The 18224-nt window shown below is 38.1% G+C and overlaps 1 protein-coding gene across 2 annotated transcripts in view; it reads left to right on the forward strand.

The window, feature by feature from the left end:
• ADGRA3 (adhesion G protein-coupled receptor A3) overlaps window positions 1-18224 on the forward strand; it is a 124504-nt gene that overhangs the window by 63567 nt on the left and 42713 nt on the right. For both annotated transcript variants that reach the window (XM_059164658.1, XM_059164665.1), the window contains 4 exons: window positions 1024-1237; window positions 5699-5863; window positions 8857-9058; window positions 9972-10127. In XM_059164658.1, the coding sequence (XP_059020641.1) occupies window positions 1024-1237; window positions 5699-5863; window positions 8857-9058; window positions 9972-10127 (737 nt within the window). The remainder of the gene's footprint in view (window positions 1-1023; window positions 1238-5698; window positions 5864-8856; window positions 9059-9971; window positions 10128-18224) is intronic.

Consider the following 18224-nt stretch of genomic DNA (forward strand, 5'->3'; position numbering starts at 1 on the left):
AGATCATGTAAACCATTTCCTCTTCATATAAAATAGATGCATACTAATCCATGATATAGAGGTTGTTATCAGGTCTCTTTAGGTTGTTAATATTTTCTCTATAAATAATTGTAAGGTTTAATTTCCTTGCATGCATGTTTGTATATGTATTGTTTTTCTTTAGAATAGACTGTTGGAAAAGTAGTGGACAGTGGGCTAAATATTCTTATGAGCCCATGGTGTTTGTGTGTATTTTTGCATACATATTTAGAATTCCTCACTTTTATTTGTATGACTGGAAGGAAGTATACCAACTTTTTAATGGTGATGGTAATATATGGGATCTTAAAAGATTTTTCTTTACCTTTCTTTAAATGTTCTAAATTTTTTCATTAAGTATGTATTACTTATATAAGCAGAAACCAGTGGTTTAATCAAGGGTAATACTCTCTCCGAAATGTATTCTAAAATTATATATATTTATTAGTATTTACTTATCACTAGTTTCATTCTCGAGGTTTAAGTATCACTTTATGGTTTTTTTATTTTTCTTTTTTTTTTTTTTAGTAATTGCTTAGCTACCACCAAAAGGAACAACTTTAAATGTCAGGACTGATTATAAAATGGTTTCATTTCAATTTTACTAATTTTGTTTTCATCTAGGACCCATTTATCTCAGTAGGAGCCTTGTTGGTGCTAACATTAAAATGCTCGTTACTGAGGAAAACCTGTTTCTCCCATTTAAAATAATTTTAATTAGAATTTCTATAATTTTCTAAAAAGTTTTATTTATTAGAGAGGGAGAGAGTTGTGTGCATGCATACATGAATGAGGGGAGGGGCAGAGGAAGAGGGAAAAGCAAACTCCCCACTGAGCAGGCAGCCTGACGCGGGGCTCCATCCCAGGACCTGGAGATCATGACCTGAGCCTAAGGTAGATGCCTAACTGACTGAGTCACCCAGATTGCCCCTCTGTAACTTTTAATTCTGGAGTGTGAATATAGTATTGTGTTTGTTTACTAAGTTTTAGTTTTCTTGTCTGTAGATCCACCCCTCGAATTACCATCTTTCTACATGACTCCATCTCATCGCCAAGTGGTGTTTGAAGGAGACAGCCTTCCCTTCCAGTGTATGGCTTCATATATTGATCAGGACATGCAAGTGTTGTGGTATCAGGATGGACGGATAGTTGAAACTGATGAATCGCAAGGTATCTTTGTTGAAAAGAACATGATTCACAACTGCTCGTTGATCGCAAGGTAAACTTTTTTAGATGAGGAATTGTCTCTGTGGATTTTATTTATTTCAAAATTGTCACGTTTAGTTAGAACTTAAATTGATATTTTACCTTCTTGCGTTTAAAAATGCAAACCTTTGGGTTTCCTTTTCCTGATTATTACTCATCTCCAGAAATTAAGTAGCTACCTTTTCCATCCAATTGTGACCAAAAAACATAGGATTAAAAGAAAACACTGTTAAACTTTTTGTTTAAAGTTTTAGGTGGGAAAAAGTAAACTCTTAATGCCAAACATAATTTCTAACCATTTATTGCTGCTAAACTCTGATTTTCACTTTTAGTAATCACCTAATTTTCACTCTGTTGATTAAGGCTACATCTTACGAGATTTCCTTTCTCTGTTCCACTAGTATAAAAGAATATAACACCTGTCCTATTAATCCCATGCCTGGAATGATCATTAATCATTAATTCAAATGATTATTGATTCATTAATTCAGATTCAAAATCATTAATTCAAATGAACTTTATAAAGTGTAAAAAATAGAGTGAAGATATATGTATTATCATCACTGTATTTTGTTTTGGTAAAATCTTTATCTGTAGGCATTGAATTTCCTTTTTCTTCTCCCTCCCCAACCTCTCTCTGTTTCTGCATGCCTCTGTCTCTCTTTCTTTTTTTCCTTTCTACTAAATTCTTAAAGACAGAACTCAACTTGAATATTTAATAATAGATTTGTAGTTTCCACACTCCGCCAGGGCGTCTTAGGGTAATAAGAATCACTTCAGATTCATAGAAGTTCCATTTAAAAAAATCTATATCTATCTATCTAGAAAATAAAGACCCTCTGAGTTGAGAATCATGTCTGTGAGTTTGGGGGGTAGAATGTTCTATTTTATAATTTGTTTCCCTCCTGAGATTTCCTGTCTTGTTTACTAGAAGCATATTTTCCTTTGTGTCTTCGAACATATTTATGGTAGATGCTTTTCAATCCTTGCCTGCTGTTTCCAACATCTGGGTCATCTTGGGAACATCATCCCTGACTACTTTGCTTATGTATATATTTTATATTTTACTATTTAAAAAAAATACTGTTTATGTGTCTAGTAATGTTGGATTCTATCCTGGACAGTATGAATGATTCACTGTAGAGAAGCTGGCAAAGTATAGGCTATGGGCCACATGTGGCCTATGGGCCTATGGGCGAAGAATATTTTTTACATTTATAAATGGTTACATTTCACATGGTTATATAAGTAGCTATATAATATCTTCGATGTTGCTTCTTGGCCAGAAAAGCCCAAAGTAATTACTATCCTGCCTTTAAAGAAAACCACTTCTTGCAAATTCCTGACTGGATTCTCTTCTATTTGCTTGAAGTCAGTTGGTTTTTGTTCCCTCAAGCAGTTAGTTTGGCTAATCTCAAACTCCTAGTTTTGTCTTTTCTGTGATGGCAGCAGCTGAAATCTGCTTGGACCCTGCTCTGTCTGTGGGAACCAGGGGCCAGTTAGAGATATGCGTCAATTTCATATGCAGAAGCTTGGGCTTCCAGCCACGTTCCTTTCTTCCTCTGTGCTCTGATTTTTCAGCGAGTAAGGCTGTGAATTTCTGTTTGAGTTCAACCTGTCCTTGGACAAAAGGCATTGAAAACCATTTCCTGCTCTTACTCCCCAGTGCTGATGCCTTCTTCCCAGGGTCAACTTCTCTCTGGTTTCTGCTTGTTTTGGATCACTGGCCATGTGTTTGGATAGTTGTCATTTTGTAGTTTTTCTAGAGCTTATAAGTAATAGTGTACTGCACAGTGGGTAGTTTAGTAGAAGCAGGTCTGCTATAACCAGAATCAGGGTTCCTTTATTAGGGAATAAGATTGTTAGAAACAGTTTATTAGGTCCCAGTGAGAAGACTTTTGTTACCTTACTTGTATTGTGGTGATAAGTTCATAGGCGTATATATATGTTAAACTCATTAAGATGTGAGCTTTAAGCAATTTATTATATGAATAGGTAATAATTGACACATGCTATAACAATAAAGCTTTAAAAATATACACAACCCTGGAAGCACCTGGGTGGCTCAGTTGGTTAAGTTCTCCAACTTTTGATTTCAGCTCAGTCATAATCTCAGAGTCGTGAGATCAAGTGCCACATCAGACTCCATGCTGGGCATGGAGCTTGCTTAAGACTCTGTCTTCCCTCTCCCTCTGTCCCTTGCCCTCCCCAACTCCCACTCCTGATCATGCTGATGCTCTCTCTAATTTAAAACTCTTAAATTAAATTAAAACTTTTGCAACTGTGAAGTAACTAGGTTAACTTTATAAATTTATTTTTGCAAGTCATACTTTAAATTCTGTATAGCAGTACAGAAAATTAATTCTAAGGTTAGCATCCTTGCCTAATAGATTTTTTGGGAGGGACACTTGACTCCTGTGAAAATCTTCCATATGAAGACTGTAGTCCTTTACCCAGAATTTGCCTCCATATTAATAACAGAGTTGCAGAAAAAGGACATACAGTTATTGAATTGGTTAACCTGAGATAGCTGTTGATTCTTCATTGGTTTCTTTATGTTATCCATCCTTCATTAGTAAGAATCAGAGTTTGTAGTTTTCCTCAAAGATGAAATTGAAGCCGCCTCTTCCTCCTTAAATTTCTAAATATGCTGCCTTGTAGGTTCCTGGAAATTCTATTCTGGTCCTTAGTTTTCAGACATTGAAGGTATTGCTAAAGGTCATCTTTAAAAACATGTTGGCAGGGGCACCTGGGTGGCTCAGTGGGTTAAAGCCTCTGCCTTTGGCTCAGGTCATGATCCCAGGGTCCTGGGATCGAGTCCCGCATCAGGCTCTCTGCTCAGCAGGGAGCCTGCTTCCTCCTCTCTCTCTGTCTGCCTCTCTGTCTACCTGTGATCTCTGTCAAATAAATAAACAAAAATCTTTAAAAAAAAAAAACATGTTGGCAAAATATGTGAGGACCTTAGCTCCCTGTGGGTGTGCTGAAGTGCCCTGGGACGTCACAGTGAGTTCACCTAGAGAGGTGCTATGGGGTATTTTAAGCTTTGGAAGAAGCATGGTAATGCTTGATGCTTGTGGGACCACATGGCTACCAGCCCTAGGCAGTGATGATGTCCTTTGATCATGTGCCTTCCTTTTGCTGGTGCCATCCTTGAGGGTGCCGATTTCTTGGTGATTACTATGGTGCAACGCAAATACTGTGAGAAAGTTATCGTGGAACATGAAATAAGGGTCTCGCTGTCTGTTCTGTATTTGACATTAGATTAATTTTGGTGTGCTCAAAAGACAAATACAGCCCATCAGGAAGTTGGGTTATTTAGGAATGAAATACTTATCTCAAATTGATGTGCCTTATTTTTTCAAATGACTATGACGTTATTAGGACATAGGTACACAGTTCTGGGATGTAATTAATAATTAGACCAATGGAGGTATTTCTTTGGGTTTGGGGCTCTGTCGAACAGTTTTCTGGTCAGTGAAGGTGCTATGAACCAAGAACTTTTGGGATCCTCTGGATTAGAGAATGATTGCTTATTTTGGAATTTCATTGTTTAAATTTAATGTGAAATACTTTTTATGTCACTTTATCTCGAATATATTTATTATAGCATATTCGTTTATTCACTGACTTAATTAACAAAGATTATAAACATTTTCTCTGATTCAGAGTAATAGCGCCTCAAGGTCTTTATTAGAACATATAATGTTGTATAGCCATTAATGATTTAGGAGACTGGAAAAATGTGTCTTAACTTCAAGGCATAACTTTGTAAATTAATTAAAATGATACATCCTTTATGTCTAATTATCTCTTTATTTTTCTATTTACATAAGAGGATAGCGTGGTGGGCCATGTGGTGGGGAGAAAGGTTAATTGAAGGTTCTGACATTTGCTCTTTAATTAACAGGCCTTATATTAGAGAATTAGGAGTTCATCTTGAAAATTGAATTTACTGACAGCTCTTTAGAAATATAGCTATTTTACAAATTGAAGTACACCTTTACATGGAAAACTCCTTTTGTTAAAACATTAATTGGTAATTTATTAAAGCTTTTTAGAGACTTAATGAGTTCCTCTGTAAAATATCCTTAAATATTTTCTTAATTATTCACTTAGTAATATTAATCTCCTTCTTTCATGCTTGAATATTTCCCTCCGAATCAGTGAAAAGGTAGACATAACTCGGAAACGTCTCCATTAGTTTTGCCTGAAGAACATGCTGTGACGTTTCCACCTTTGGGTTTGCTGTTCCTGTTCCTGGCTGCATCCTGTTCTCCCTTTGCCTGCTTGTCTAGACTTACTGCTGAAGTACTTAAGTGGAGGGGCCATTTTTTAAATTCATTTTTATCTAATAGGTGCTTTACCCACACTGTGCATTCAGACATAACTTGCTAAATGAATGATAGAAGCCTGGGTTGTCTGCCTTTTTTGTCTAACCATTTTTTCTCTGTCTTTAAAATCTTTTTCCATGCAGTGCCCTAACCATTTCTAATATTCAGGCTGGATCAACCGGAAATTGGGGCTGTCATGTCCAGACCAAACGTGGGAACAATACGAGAACTGTCGATATTGTGGTGTTAGAGAGCTCTGCACAGTACTGTCCTCCCGAGAGGGTGGTAAACAATAAAGGGGAGTTCAGGTCAGTGACATGGAGAGTGCTGGAAAAATGATCTGCCCACATCTGTTTTTATTCTTAAAGGAGCATAATTGGTCTACTATCCTCAAGAAGGAAATTTAAGAATATGTATGTATTCATATATATGTCCTTGTATATCTGAGGACTGCCCTTCAGTACAGTGATGTCAGAGTCATGTATGAAGATTAAGAAGAAAACGTGCCTGGACTGTATCTCAGATATGTTGATTTAACAGTCTCTGCAGACAGAGTGTTTCACGTTTCATGGTTTGTTGTAAAATTTAAGAACCACTACTTTAGGGAAACATTTTGGAAATTTTACTAAAATTGCAGAATTCAAAAGGTTAATGGTGTGTCCTGTTTTTTTTTTAACGGCTTTTTAATGGATGAACTTTGGAAGGTTTTGTATTGCTAAGTTACTTTTAACTATTGGCAGTTAAGTAGACGTGATAATTAGGAGAAAGCCAAGTTCATTTTCCTCTCCTGTTTGGTTCTAAGCAAGAAGGACTTTGGGAAATGAAAGATTTTGGATGGCTGAAACTTTGGGAGCCATTGGTGTTGGGCTCTGTGTTGAGATGAGCAGAATGAGTGGAATAATCCTTTTTTTTTTTTTTTAAATCAAAAATTTAGAATTTGTGAGAGGTAACGGCGTTTGTCTTAAACTCTCCTCACTTTCAAGGTTGTTTTAAAAACGTCTTTTCAGTATATTACTATTTAATGTTTTTTACATTCAGGATTTTAATAAGGACCTTATAGTTGATTAAATGGGAAATATGAAGGGAAATTTACAGCAGCATAAAGTTTGTTGAATACCCAGTTTGTACTCCTGTGATTGCTACTCCTACTGCCCAAATTTTAAGGGTAAGAAAAGTCTTTGGTATTAAGCTTTTAAATCCAAGGTGAATGCTTTCACTCATATATGGAATTTAAGAAACAAAACAGAAGAGCATGGCGGAAGAGAGGGAAAAGTAAAACGACAAAATCATTGAGGGAGACAAACCCCAAAAGACTCTTAATCATAGGAAATAAACTGAGGGTTGCTGGAGGGTGGGGAATGGGGGGGATGGCGTAACTGGGTGATGGACATTAGGGAGGGGAGGGCACGTGACTTATAATGAGCACTGGGTGTGATATAAGACCGATGAATCACTGCCCCCCACCTCTGGACCTAATAATATACTATATGTTAATGAATTGAATTTAAATGAATTTTAAAGGATAAATAAGTAAATAAAAATGAAAAATAAATCAAAGGTGAAGAAGCAGTAGCAACATCTTTAGCTCAGCTAATTCTTAAGTACTTTTTAAAAAAACCATCTTTTGTCCTTTAAAAAAAAATTCTCCCTGACCCGAGTATATGGAAATAAATATTTATTACTGCCAATGGATAAATCCTTTATGTAGATTAACTGTTAATAGATGATATTTATCTGTATACTTTAAAGCAAAACAGATAACACTTGTGAATTTTGTGATATTCTGCATCTTTTATTAAGTAATCATAATGTTTTCCATTTATGGTGGATTTTCTATTTTTGCTCATAATTTGACTATTTTACATTTTTAAAAATAGAAGAATCTGATTATTTGACTGATTAATGAATTAGCTTTTGACACTCCTTAGTGTATTATGCAGTTAAACTTTCACTGCATTAATAAGATTTAGTTTAGTGTTGCTTAATCTGTTTATGCAGATTTGGGGAATTAATTATATTTTGGTATGACTGCTATTTTGATTTATCAGTCCCTATGTTATAGGTCAACTGTAACTTCCATTAAATATATTCAGTTCAGGGTGGCTCAGTGGGTTAAAGCCTCTGCCTTCGGCTCAGGTCATGACCCCAGGGTCCTGGGATCGAGCCCCGAATCGGGCTCTCTGCTCAGCAGGGAGCCTGCTTCCTCCTCTCTCTCTCTGCCTGCTTCTCTGCCTACTCGTGATCTCTATCAAATAAATAAATAAAATCTTTAAAAATATATATATATACATATATACATATACATATATATACATATATACATATATATATTCACTTCATTCCCAGTTTTGGAGAAAGCTCACATGACAGATTTCTTCCAACTGTTAGTGACAATCTGGGCCCACAGATTGGTGAAGTCACTTGCTCAGAGGGTGCCTTCTCCCAGATAAATTCAGCTGTGTACTGTGTTGGAGGTCTGCTAGGCTGCCCCATGTGCAGAAGTTTGTTAGGTGGACTCATGGGACCCAGCATGTAGTTGTAGTCACAGGTAAGAGAGGTTATAGTGTTATAGTAAGATAGGAAGATGGATAGCAAGAGAAAAGACATAGGTGCATTCTGGAGATCCAAGGGCAGGCTTCTTCCCATTCCTCCTCCAGCCATGGAAGGGCAGCAACCCTATATGGAGGTGGATACAGGGTTGCTGCCCAGGGAAGCGGGTTGGAGACTCAGTATCCAAAGTTCTTATTGCTGGTGGAGGAGGCACCCTCTGTCTAGCATGTACCATAATTTCAGACTCCCAGCAAGAAAGCAAGTTTGAGCATACACTGTACTGCTTGTCCAAACAGTGTAGGCATGGTGAACACCACTTACCAGTTAATTGTTCGTGGGAAGACTCCCTCAAGTCCCAGATTTCTATATACCACTGAAGGGCCAGGGCAACAAAGCAGGCCTTGCTGAGGATAGCAGTTCTGTACCTGCTTTGGTGACTTGTCTGCACACCTGGGAACTGTCTTTTTCTTTTTTTACTGGCTATAAGACAATTTTCCTGTGTGTTTATAGCAACATTTAGAACATTTTAAGAAAATATCCTCCGGTATTAAAATAAATGTGGCTGATAGTTTATATCAGCCTAGTCCATGCTAGCCTTTTAATTTTTTTAAACTCGTTATTCTGAAAGGAATTTGCTGCTTCTTGATTTTTCTCTATGATTATCCATGACCAGTCCTACCCCTCCATTTTCCTCCGCTGTTACTTGTGTCCATGTAGGATTTCTCATCCTGTTCTGTCTCCGCCTGTCTAGGTGGCCCAGGACGTTAGCTGGCATTACTGCGTACCTTCAGTGCACGCGGAATACCCATGGCAGTGGGATCTATCCCGGAAACCCCCAGGATGAGAGGAAGGCTTGGCGCAGATGCGACAGAGGTGGCTTCTGGGCCAGTGATGATTATTCTCGCTGCCAGTATGCAAACGATGTCACTAGGGTGCTTTATATGTTTAATCAGGTAACTACAAAGTCTTCCCCTTTGCTAAGGTTGTTAATGTATGTTAGTTGAAATTCCAGGTGTGTGTGTGTGTGTGTTTGTTTTAAATACGAGTAAAGCATGAGGATGGGTGTTTACCTTCAGTTGATCTGTGTTCGGGGTCAGGCCTGGTTACCACCCCCTGTATTCAGGGCCCTCTGTGGTGTCTGCTTTCCTTTCTAGTCGCTGCCTTTGTTTGAATATCTTTACCACCTGTATCCACTGGAACAAATCCCAGCCCTCCTTCAAATCCATCTGGGAAGCTGCCTCTTGGGCTTCTTGTATAATCTCTTTGTCACCTGGGATCCCTTGTCATACTCGTGCTCCTCAGATGCCTTTTTCTGGTCTCTGTTCTATGCGTCCGTTGTAAACCTGACCAGATGAGAAACAGCTGGAAGATGGGTTTCTGTGTTACATATTTTCTTATGCTCCTTGGTACCTGTTACACCCTTTGTGGAATGGTTGGTGCTAAGTTGTGTTTAAGTCAATAAATAAGCAAATGTAGGACATTACTGGCAGTGCGTGGTGGTATAGATAAATGCTTTCTCCTCCCGCGCACCGGGCTCTAGGGGAGTTATCGATCTCTCCCAGTTGGAATACTCCGGAAAGCCTTTACTAAGCAATTGACATGGAGTGTGTAGAATTTGGATAAGTACAGAGGGAGAGATGGTGCAGTGTGTTGACCAGATGTATTTTTACGTATTATTATATTTCAAAGTTAAAAAAAAAAAAAATTTGTTCAGGTTAGTGACTGTTACAATTCCAGTTTCCTCAGGTTTGAAAAAGTGTTTTAAGAAGGTCCTGGTGATAAATGATAAAGAGTTTGAATTCATTGCCATGTTTTGAAATGTGAAGATGTCAAAATTCATTGTTCATTTTTGCCTTCTTAATGTAGATGCCTCTCAATCTCACTAATGCTGTGGCCACGGCCCGGCAGTTACTGGCTTATACTGTGGAAGCCGCCAATTTTTCTGACAAGATGGATGTTATATTTGTGGCTGAAATGATAGAAAAATTTGGAAGATTTACCAAAGAGGAAAAGTCCAAAGAGGTATTTTTCTGGTTCACCTTTGTAGCATATAGCATGTCAACAAAGACTCATGTGGTAGAACTCTCTATTTTAAAAATCTTTTTATATTTGCTCTCTTTTAATTAAATGCACTTTTTAATTTCCAACATTATTGTGGAGAAATTTATGCTCCATTGATTATAGTCATCTGTTGTTGGAAGGGATAGAGGTGAACAATCAGTTCTTGGAAATTAAGGTACCGTGACAGAGCAGAGCAACGTCCTGCGTCCACGTTGTGTGTTGGCTGCAGCTCCTTCTCTCGGGCATTCTGGGATTTCTCTTATCCACACAGCCATGTGTTCATCCTTCTCTCTCTCCCTCTCTCACTCACTCTCTCTTTTTTCCAGTTTTATTGAGAAATAGACATTTATCCCTATATTAATTTAAGGTGTATAGCATGATGGTTTGTTTTACAAATATTGTGAAAGGGTCACCACAGTAAGTTAGGCTAACATCCATCTTCCCATAGAGATCCAATAAAAAGAAAAGGGAAGACAGGAAAACATTTCTTTGTGTGGTGGGGTCTGTTAGGATTTACCCTCACAACTTTCCTGTATACCACACAGCAGTGGAGCTCTTAGCTGGGTCACCTTCTGTACTTCCTATCTCTAGCACTTACCTCATGACTGGAAGTTTGCACCTTCTTTCCCTTCTTCCCCCTCCCCGCACCCTCTGCCCCTGGTAGTAAGTTTGTTCTTGTTCTGTGAGCTTTCTTTTTGCCCACATGTAAGTGAGATCAACGTATTTGTCTTTGTCTGATTTATTTCATTTAGCCTAATGTCTTCAAGGTCCCTCCATGTTGGAACAGGTGATAGGATTTCCTCATTTTTTGTGGCTGTGTTCCTGTGTGTGTGTGTGTGTGTGTGTTCCTCCATATTCCTCTGTGTGTGTGCATGTGTATATCACAGTTTCTTTCCTTTATTACTTAGGTTGTTTCCATGTCTTGGCTATTATCAATTAATGCTGTTATGAACATGGGGGTACAGATATGTTGTCAAGTTGGGGTTTTCGCTTCCTTTGGATATATTTCTATAAGTGGTATTTTGGGATCATGTGGTAGCTCTGGTTTTAACTTTTTTAGGGTTCCCCGTATTGTTTTGCATAGTGGCTCTACAGATTTATGTTTCTACTCAGTACACAAAGGTTCCCCTTTCCTTATATTTTTGCAGGTATTTTCTTGACTTTTTGGTGATGGCCATTTCACCAGGTGTGAGGTGGTGCCTCATTGTGCTTTTAATTTGTATTTCCCTGATGTCTAGGGATGTCGAAGACCTTTTTGTGTACCTGTTGGGCTTTTATACATGTTCTTCAGAGAAGTATCTATTCATGTCCTTTGCCCGTTTTTTAATTTTTTATTTTTTTGGTTGTTTTTGCTACTGAGTTGTTTTGAGTTCTTTTTATTTTTGCGTATTAACTCCTTACTAGATAAATGGTTAGCACTGTCTTTTCTCCATTGAGTATTATTGGCTCCTTTGCCCAATACTATCTTCTGCTACCTTGAGCTTAGTAGCTTAGTTTGCTCTTCTCTTTCTAGATCCTTAAGGCATACAGTTATGTGGGATCTTTCTTGTTTCTTAATATAGGTGTTTATTGTTGTGAACTTTGCTCTTAGAACTGCTTTTGCTGCACTCACAAGTTTTGATATATTGTGTTTCCATTTTTGTGTCAAGAACCTTTTTTTTTTTTTAGATTAAGGTTTTATTTTTAAGTAATCCCTATGCTAAACATGGGGCTTAAATTTAGAACCCAGAGATCAAGAGTCACATGCTCTACCAAGTGAGCTGGCCAGCCATACATTCCTCAGGAGCCCTTTATAATTTCCTTTAATTTCTTCTTTGTACCATCGGTTATTGGGTAGAGTGTTGTTTAATTTCCATGTGTTTGTGAGTGAATTTTTTTGTTTCCTTCTTGCTGCTGATTTCTAGTTTCCTGACATGTGGGCAGAAAAGATGATGTCTGTCTTCTTAAATTTGTTAAAACTTGTTTTGTGGCCCAACCTATGGTCCATTCTAGGAAATGTTCTATGTGTGTTTGAGAAGAATGTGTATTCTGCTCTTGTTGGGTAGAATGCTTCTGTGTATGTCTCTTAGGGCCATTTCATCTATAGTATTACTCATATCCACTGTTTCCTTTTGATTGTCTAGATGATCTGTCCATTGTTGAGAGCAGGGTTTCAAAGATGGCAACTACTATTGTCTTCCTGTTTGTCTCTCCTTGTAGTTCTGTTTTTGCTTTGTGTTTTGTTTTGTTTTTTTTTTAAGATTTTATTTGTTTATTTGACAGACAGAGATCACAAGTAGGCAAAGGCAGGCAGAGAGAGAGGGGGAGGGAAGCAGGCTCCCCGCTGAGCAGAGAGCCCTATGCAGGGCTCAATCCCAAGACACTGGGATCATGACCTGAGCTGAAGGCAGAGGCTTTAACCCACTGAGCCACCCAGGTGCCCCTCTGTTTTGTGTATTTACGTGTTCCAGTGTTGGATTTACAATTGTTAACCTCTTGTTACATTGACCTCCTTATATTGTATAATGATCTCTGTTTGTTTTTTTACTACTTTTAAAGTCCATTTTGTCCAATACAAATACAGCTACCTTCTTTGTTTTGTTTTGGATTTGGTTATCATTTCCTTGTAAGGTCTTTTTCCATCCTTTTATTATCAGTCTAGGTGTGTCTTTAAGGCTAAAGTAAGACTGTATGCAGCATATTGTTGCATTTTTGCTTCTTGTAGTTTTGTCTTTATCTTTTAAACCAGTCTGTGTCTTTTAATTAGAGAATTTAATTTTCTTACATTCAAAGTAATTATTGATAGTCCTTACTGTTGTTACTATTGATAGAATTTTCTGTTGTCGTTTTGTTAGTTGTATTCTGGTTGTTTGTAGATCCATTATTCTATACGATTATTATCCTTTTTTGTTTTTTGATGTCTTTTGGTATCAGTATATTTTGACTTCTTATTTTCTTTTGTGTAATTAGTATAAGATTTTTTCTGTGCGGTCACCACGAGGCTTACATATAACATCTTATAACTTACAACACATATTTTAAACTGACAACCACTTTAGTAGAGTTTGTAAGCTTTACCTTTTCCTCCTTCTCTTCTTCACGTGTTAGTTTTGTGCCATTATTATTTATACAATGTGAAAAACATGTAAGGGTGCCTGGCTGGTTCAGTCTGTAGAATATTTGACTTTTGATCTTGGGTCACGAGTTGGAGCCCCATGTGTGGTATAGAGTTCACATAAAAATACTTAAGAAATATCATGTAAATTTTAACAGATTATTGTCATTATGGTTGTTTTAAGTATACTCTTAACTTCAAGAGTTTTAAGCAAATTATACACTGCTATTGTCATCTTGCAAAATGTAAAAAGCCTATATATTTACCACTACCAGTGAGATTTACATGACTTTTCTGTGTTTTTATGATGTTAGCACTCTTTCACTTCTACTCAGAGAACACCCTTTAGCATTTCTTGCAAGGCCGATCTGGTGGTAAGAACTCATTCAGCTTTTGTTGGTTTGGGAAGGTCTTAGTCCTTTCTTTGTTTCTGAAGGACAGGTTTTCTGGGTATAGAATTCCTGGCGGACAGTTATTTTCTGTCATACTTTGAACATGTCATCCTCTTCTCTCCTTGATGAAAATGTTTCTTTTGAAAAATCCACTGAGAGTCTTCTGGTGTCTCCCTTGTATGTAATGTCCCTCTTTTCTCTCCTGCTCTTAAATTATTTGTCTTTGACTTAATTATAGTGTTTCTCAGTGTGCCCTATTCAGGTTCAGCCTTTTTGGGGTCTTTTGGGCCTCACGGATCTGGACGTCCATTTCCCTTCTCAGATTTGGAGAGTTTTCAGCCATTATTGCTTTAAATATTCTTTCTGTCCCTTTCTCTTTCTTTTTTCCTTTTGGAATTCCTATAATGTGAATATTTTACTTTTTGTTTTGTTTTTTCATTGTGTCCCATAACTCCTGTAAGCTTTTTTCATTCCATTTCATTCCCTTTTTGCTCCTTTGACTCTGTAATATCTAATATCCTATCTTCTCTAGTTGTTGATTCTTTTTTCTGCATGGTCAAGTCTACTTTTGAAACTGTTGAATTCTTCAGTTACTATATTTTTCAACTCCAGGATTTCTGTTTGTTTTTGAATGGCTGCTGTTTCTTTGTCAGACTTACGGTTTTGTTCATGCATTGTTTCCCCAGTTTTGTTTAGTTGTCTCTGTTTTCTTGTATCTCTCTAAAGTTTTTTTTTTTTTTTTGACTTTATTTATTTATTTGACAGACAGAGATCACAAATAGGCAGAGAGGCAGGCAGAAAGAGAGGGGGAAGCAGGCTCCCTGTGGAGCAGAGATTCCGATGTGGAGCTCGATCCCAGGACCCTGAGACCATGACCAGAGCTGAAGGCAGAGGCTTAACCCACTGTACTGAGCCACTCAGGTGCCTTGCTCACTGAACTTCTTTACCAGGATTATTCTAAATTCTGTGTCTGACAGCTCATGGATCCTCCATTATTTTAGAGTTAGTTACTAGAACTTTATTAGTTTCCTTTGGTGATGTCATATTTACATGACTTTTCATGACCTTTGTTATGTTTGTGTCTTTGCGTTTGAATAATGGGGCTCCTCTTCTAACCTTCATGGGTTTTTTTCACTAGTCAGCTCTGTTTGGGTTTCTGGATGTGTCTGCTGGTAATGTCCTTGTGCAGGTGGGACCTGCTGTTATCATCTACTTGTGGGCAAGGGAACTGTTAGAACTCTGAGGACGGGGATGGGGCTTGTGCCCCTGGCTGAGAACTGCTGGCTTGGTTCTCTGCCCAGGTGAGGCTGTGAGATGGGCTTTGTGTTTGCCTGAATTGTCTTGTAAGGCTTACTGAATACGGTTGGTACTGGAGACCATATTCAGGAGTAGATGGAGTCGTGGGTTAGCTCCCATGCCCTGGCAGGACAGTCATCCTTCATGTGAGCTTTAGTTACCCAGATCTTGTATTGAATGGCTTCATTTCTTTTATAATATCTTGGAAAATGAAACCACTTTTTAGGAACTTTTTTTTGAAATTCCAAATGCTTATAATACACAGGTTAGGAAAATTTAGTGACTTTGAAAATGTTCTTAAAATTCTGCTTAATAGCATGGTATCTTTTAGGTGAAAATATTGACAACCACCATTTTAAAAGTGAATGAGCAGAAAATAATGTTTTGAGTCAGTTTTTAGATGTAGATTAATATATTCTTAAAATGTAAGTTTCAAGCTACCCGAGAACTTGATAGATAACAGTTTATGTGATAGTTACTTATGCAAAAATGGATTTTAGAGATAGACGAAATCTAGATCAAGTAATGAACAGAAGTCCAAAGAAAATTAAATGATTTGTTTGAATTTCTGTACGGCGAGGTTAGGGCAGGTCTGAACACAGAGCCCAGGAATCCTGTGTGTGTAATCCAGAGGCTTTCTGCAGGTTCACGCTCACTTTCTGGTATTCTGGAAGAACTCTGCATACAGCCGTGGGGAAACCACTGCAGTGAATAAAGTCCAATATATTTCTTTATGTAGGACATCTCAGATTCGTTAGTCATGTTAAAAGTTAAATACTGTGCCTTGTTTTTCTAAATCATTTAAACCAAGGACTTTTTTTTTTTTTTTTTGGTAGACTATTAATATCTTGCATTTTGGCGATAAGTTTGGGGACTTGGAGCTACATACAGCCCTAAGATGTTAGGTGCTTTCTTTAATATGATGTAGTTAATAAAGAAAGGAAAATAGTTACATGTCTTTATGTGAGACCCAGGTCAATAGGACCACTGGATAATGGTCATTTCAGTGTTGCTGTCTGAACTTGAGAGCACAGTTTTCTCAAGAATGGTGTTGATCCTTGGTCGTCTGTCTGGACCACAGCCTGCTCCTGGTGGTAAATTTCCCCAGTGGTGGGAGCAGCTGTCTGGATTCTGGCTCTGTGGTAGCAGTGGGCTCCATTATTCATTTTAATCACAGGTTAGCTGCCACGTGGTGAGACATTAGGCGTGGAAGTGGAATGGCTTGACTCACTAGAATAGTTGGAATATCATCTGGAATGTGGACATTGAAAAATAGTTTGCCATCATGTAATGCCAGTTGGGTTCCCAGGCTGCCCTGTTTGTATGTGCAGGAGCTTTGTGCATCTCTTAGCTAATGATGGGCCCTGCCCAGAAAGTGTCCCTCTCACCGTGTTCACTGCTGTGCAGGGGAAAGGCCGTGACTTTGCTGCGTGCTCTGGTAGAAGCATCTTGTTGAGGACTGGAGGGTGAGCTGGTTTCATGAGTTACGTATTACCCTTGGGCCCTTTATTTTTAAACAGGGATGATATTTGCCCTCTTTAACATTCTTATTTGAGAAGCTAAGAAGGAGGTCCTTTAAAAAGAAAAAATCACCAGCATGCTTTAATTATCTAACTAAAAACTTAGTTTGGAGGAAGCTGCTGTCACTTTCACTGATGACACATCATTTGGAAACAAATGATGGCAAATTATTAAGCACAAACAGGAGAAACAGAGGCAAAATATTCAGGATTGCATAACTGAAGTATGAATGTAATACTATTACCTGTGGCACAGCGACAGACATCCTCTCAGATTTTGGAAAGTTGAGGTATAGGCCATAGATTTCACCATTTATTAGAATAGTAAAAAGACATCGTGAGGTTTAAGGGCTTCATTTTATGTTAATTACCATGAAATTATTCTAAGGTATCCTAAAATGCATACAGCTTAGTTGGACAAATCATTAAATTGATTTTTTGCATTACGTCTAAAAAATTACTCTAGTATAAATAATTCATATGCACAATATTGGGAGGCAGTTGCTTTTTAACCCGTGATTGAGTCCAGGCAGCACAGGCCCGTGCTCTGCAGTCTTTGGGTGGGTGCTGAAAGTTCTCTAGCTGCCAGCTCGAAATGCTGTATTTAGTGGGGTCTTTTAAAAACAGTGGCAGGTTGTCCATCAGGCAATTGAAGTGTCTGTTCCATATTTGCCATGGTGATTTCTCTGAGGAAAACAATCTATATGCATTTCAAAAGATGAGAAGGGGCTCTGAAGATCAGATTTGGTCTTGCCTCATAGTGCTCCCCATTGTAGATCTCGGAGCAAGGCCAGAGCCTTAGTGCTAGCTGATCACAAAGTTCATTTGGCACATTTTAATGTATAGAGTTTTCAAAATGTAAAGTTGTTCACGTACTTATCTTAAGACATAATCACTTCTGTATCAACAGTTACGTTTTCTTTTGTTTTGATTTTCAGTAGCACTAATTTTTTTTTCCCCCTCTTGATTTTGTCAGACTTCTCCGTGTTGTTAATCTGGGCAGAGATCCCACGCCTGGCTTTGTTATCCTTTCTAAAATGTTATTTCTAAAACTAGACTGTGTATCCGAATCCCCTGGAAGGTTTGTTAAATGGGTTGGTGGGCCCGCCTCCTGAGTTTCTGATTCAGCCTGTCTGCAGGGAGGTCTGAGGATGGGCATTTAGACAGAGGGGACACTGGGTGGCGTGACTTTGCAGGAACTTTGAGAACTGCTGCAGTAACTTTGTTTCTGTCCCTGTCTTGCCTCTTTAAAAAAAAAAAAAAAAGTATTCTTCGGGTTTCACTTCCTAAAAACTTTTCAGAAACTTTTAAAAAAGTTTTTATTTATTTATTTGAAAGAGAACAAGAGAGGGGGAAGAAAAGCGGAGGGAGGAGCAGACTCCCTGCTGAGCTGGGAGCTGGACGCAGGACTTGATCCCAGCACCCTGAGATCATGATCTAAGCCGAAGGCAGACGCTTAACTGAGTGAACCACCCAGGTGCCCCAAAACGTTACTGGGAAATTTCAGAAGGGTAGGAAAAGTTATCATTAATAGCTGCGTCTTACCTTTCCCCAGGCTTGAAATCTCATTTCATCTGTCCGCTTACTCCCTCTCTCCCTACTCCTTCCACTCTCTTCTTCTTTTTCATTGTTTTTCCTTTCTTTCTTTCTTGTTTTCCTTTTTCAGTACAGGAACATTTAATAGCCAATTCTGGATGTCTTATTTCATCTGTAATTTTTCTGAAATATCAGGAACTTTAAAATGGAACTATGATAC

Source organism: Mustela lutreola, chromosome 1 (genome assembly GCF_030435805.1).
Source record: "Mustela lutreola isolate mMusLut2 chromosome 1, mMusLut2.pri, whole genome shotgun sequence".
In the NCBI taxonomy this organism is placed as follows: Eukaryota; Metazoa; Chordata; class Mammalia; order Carnivora; family Mustelidae; genus Mustela; species Mustela lutreola.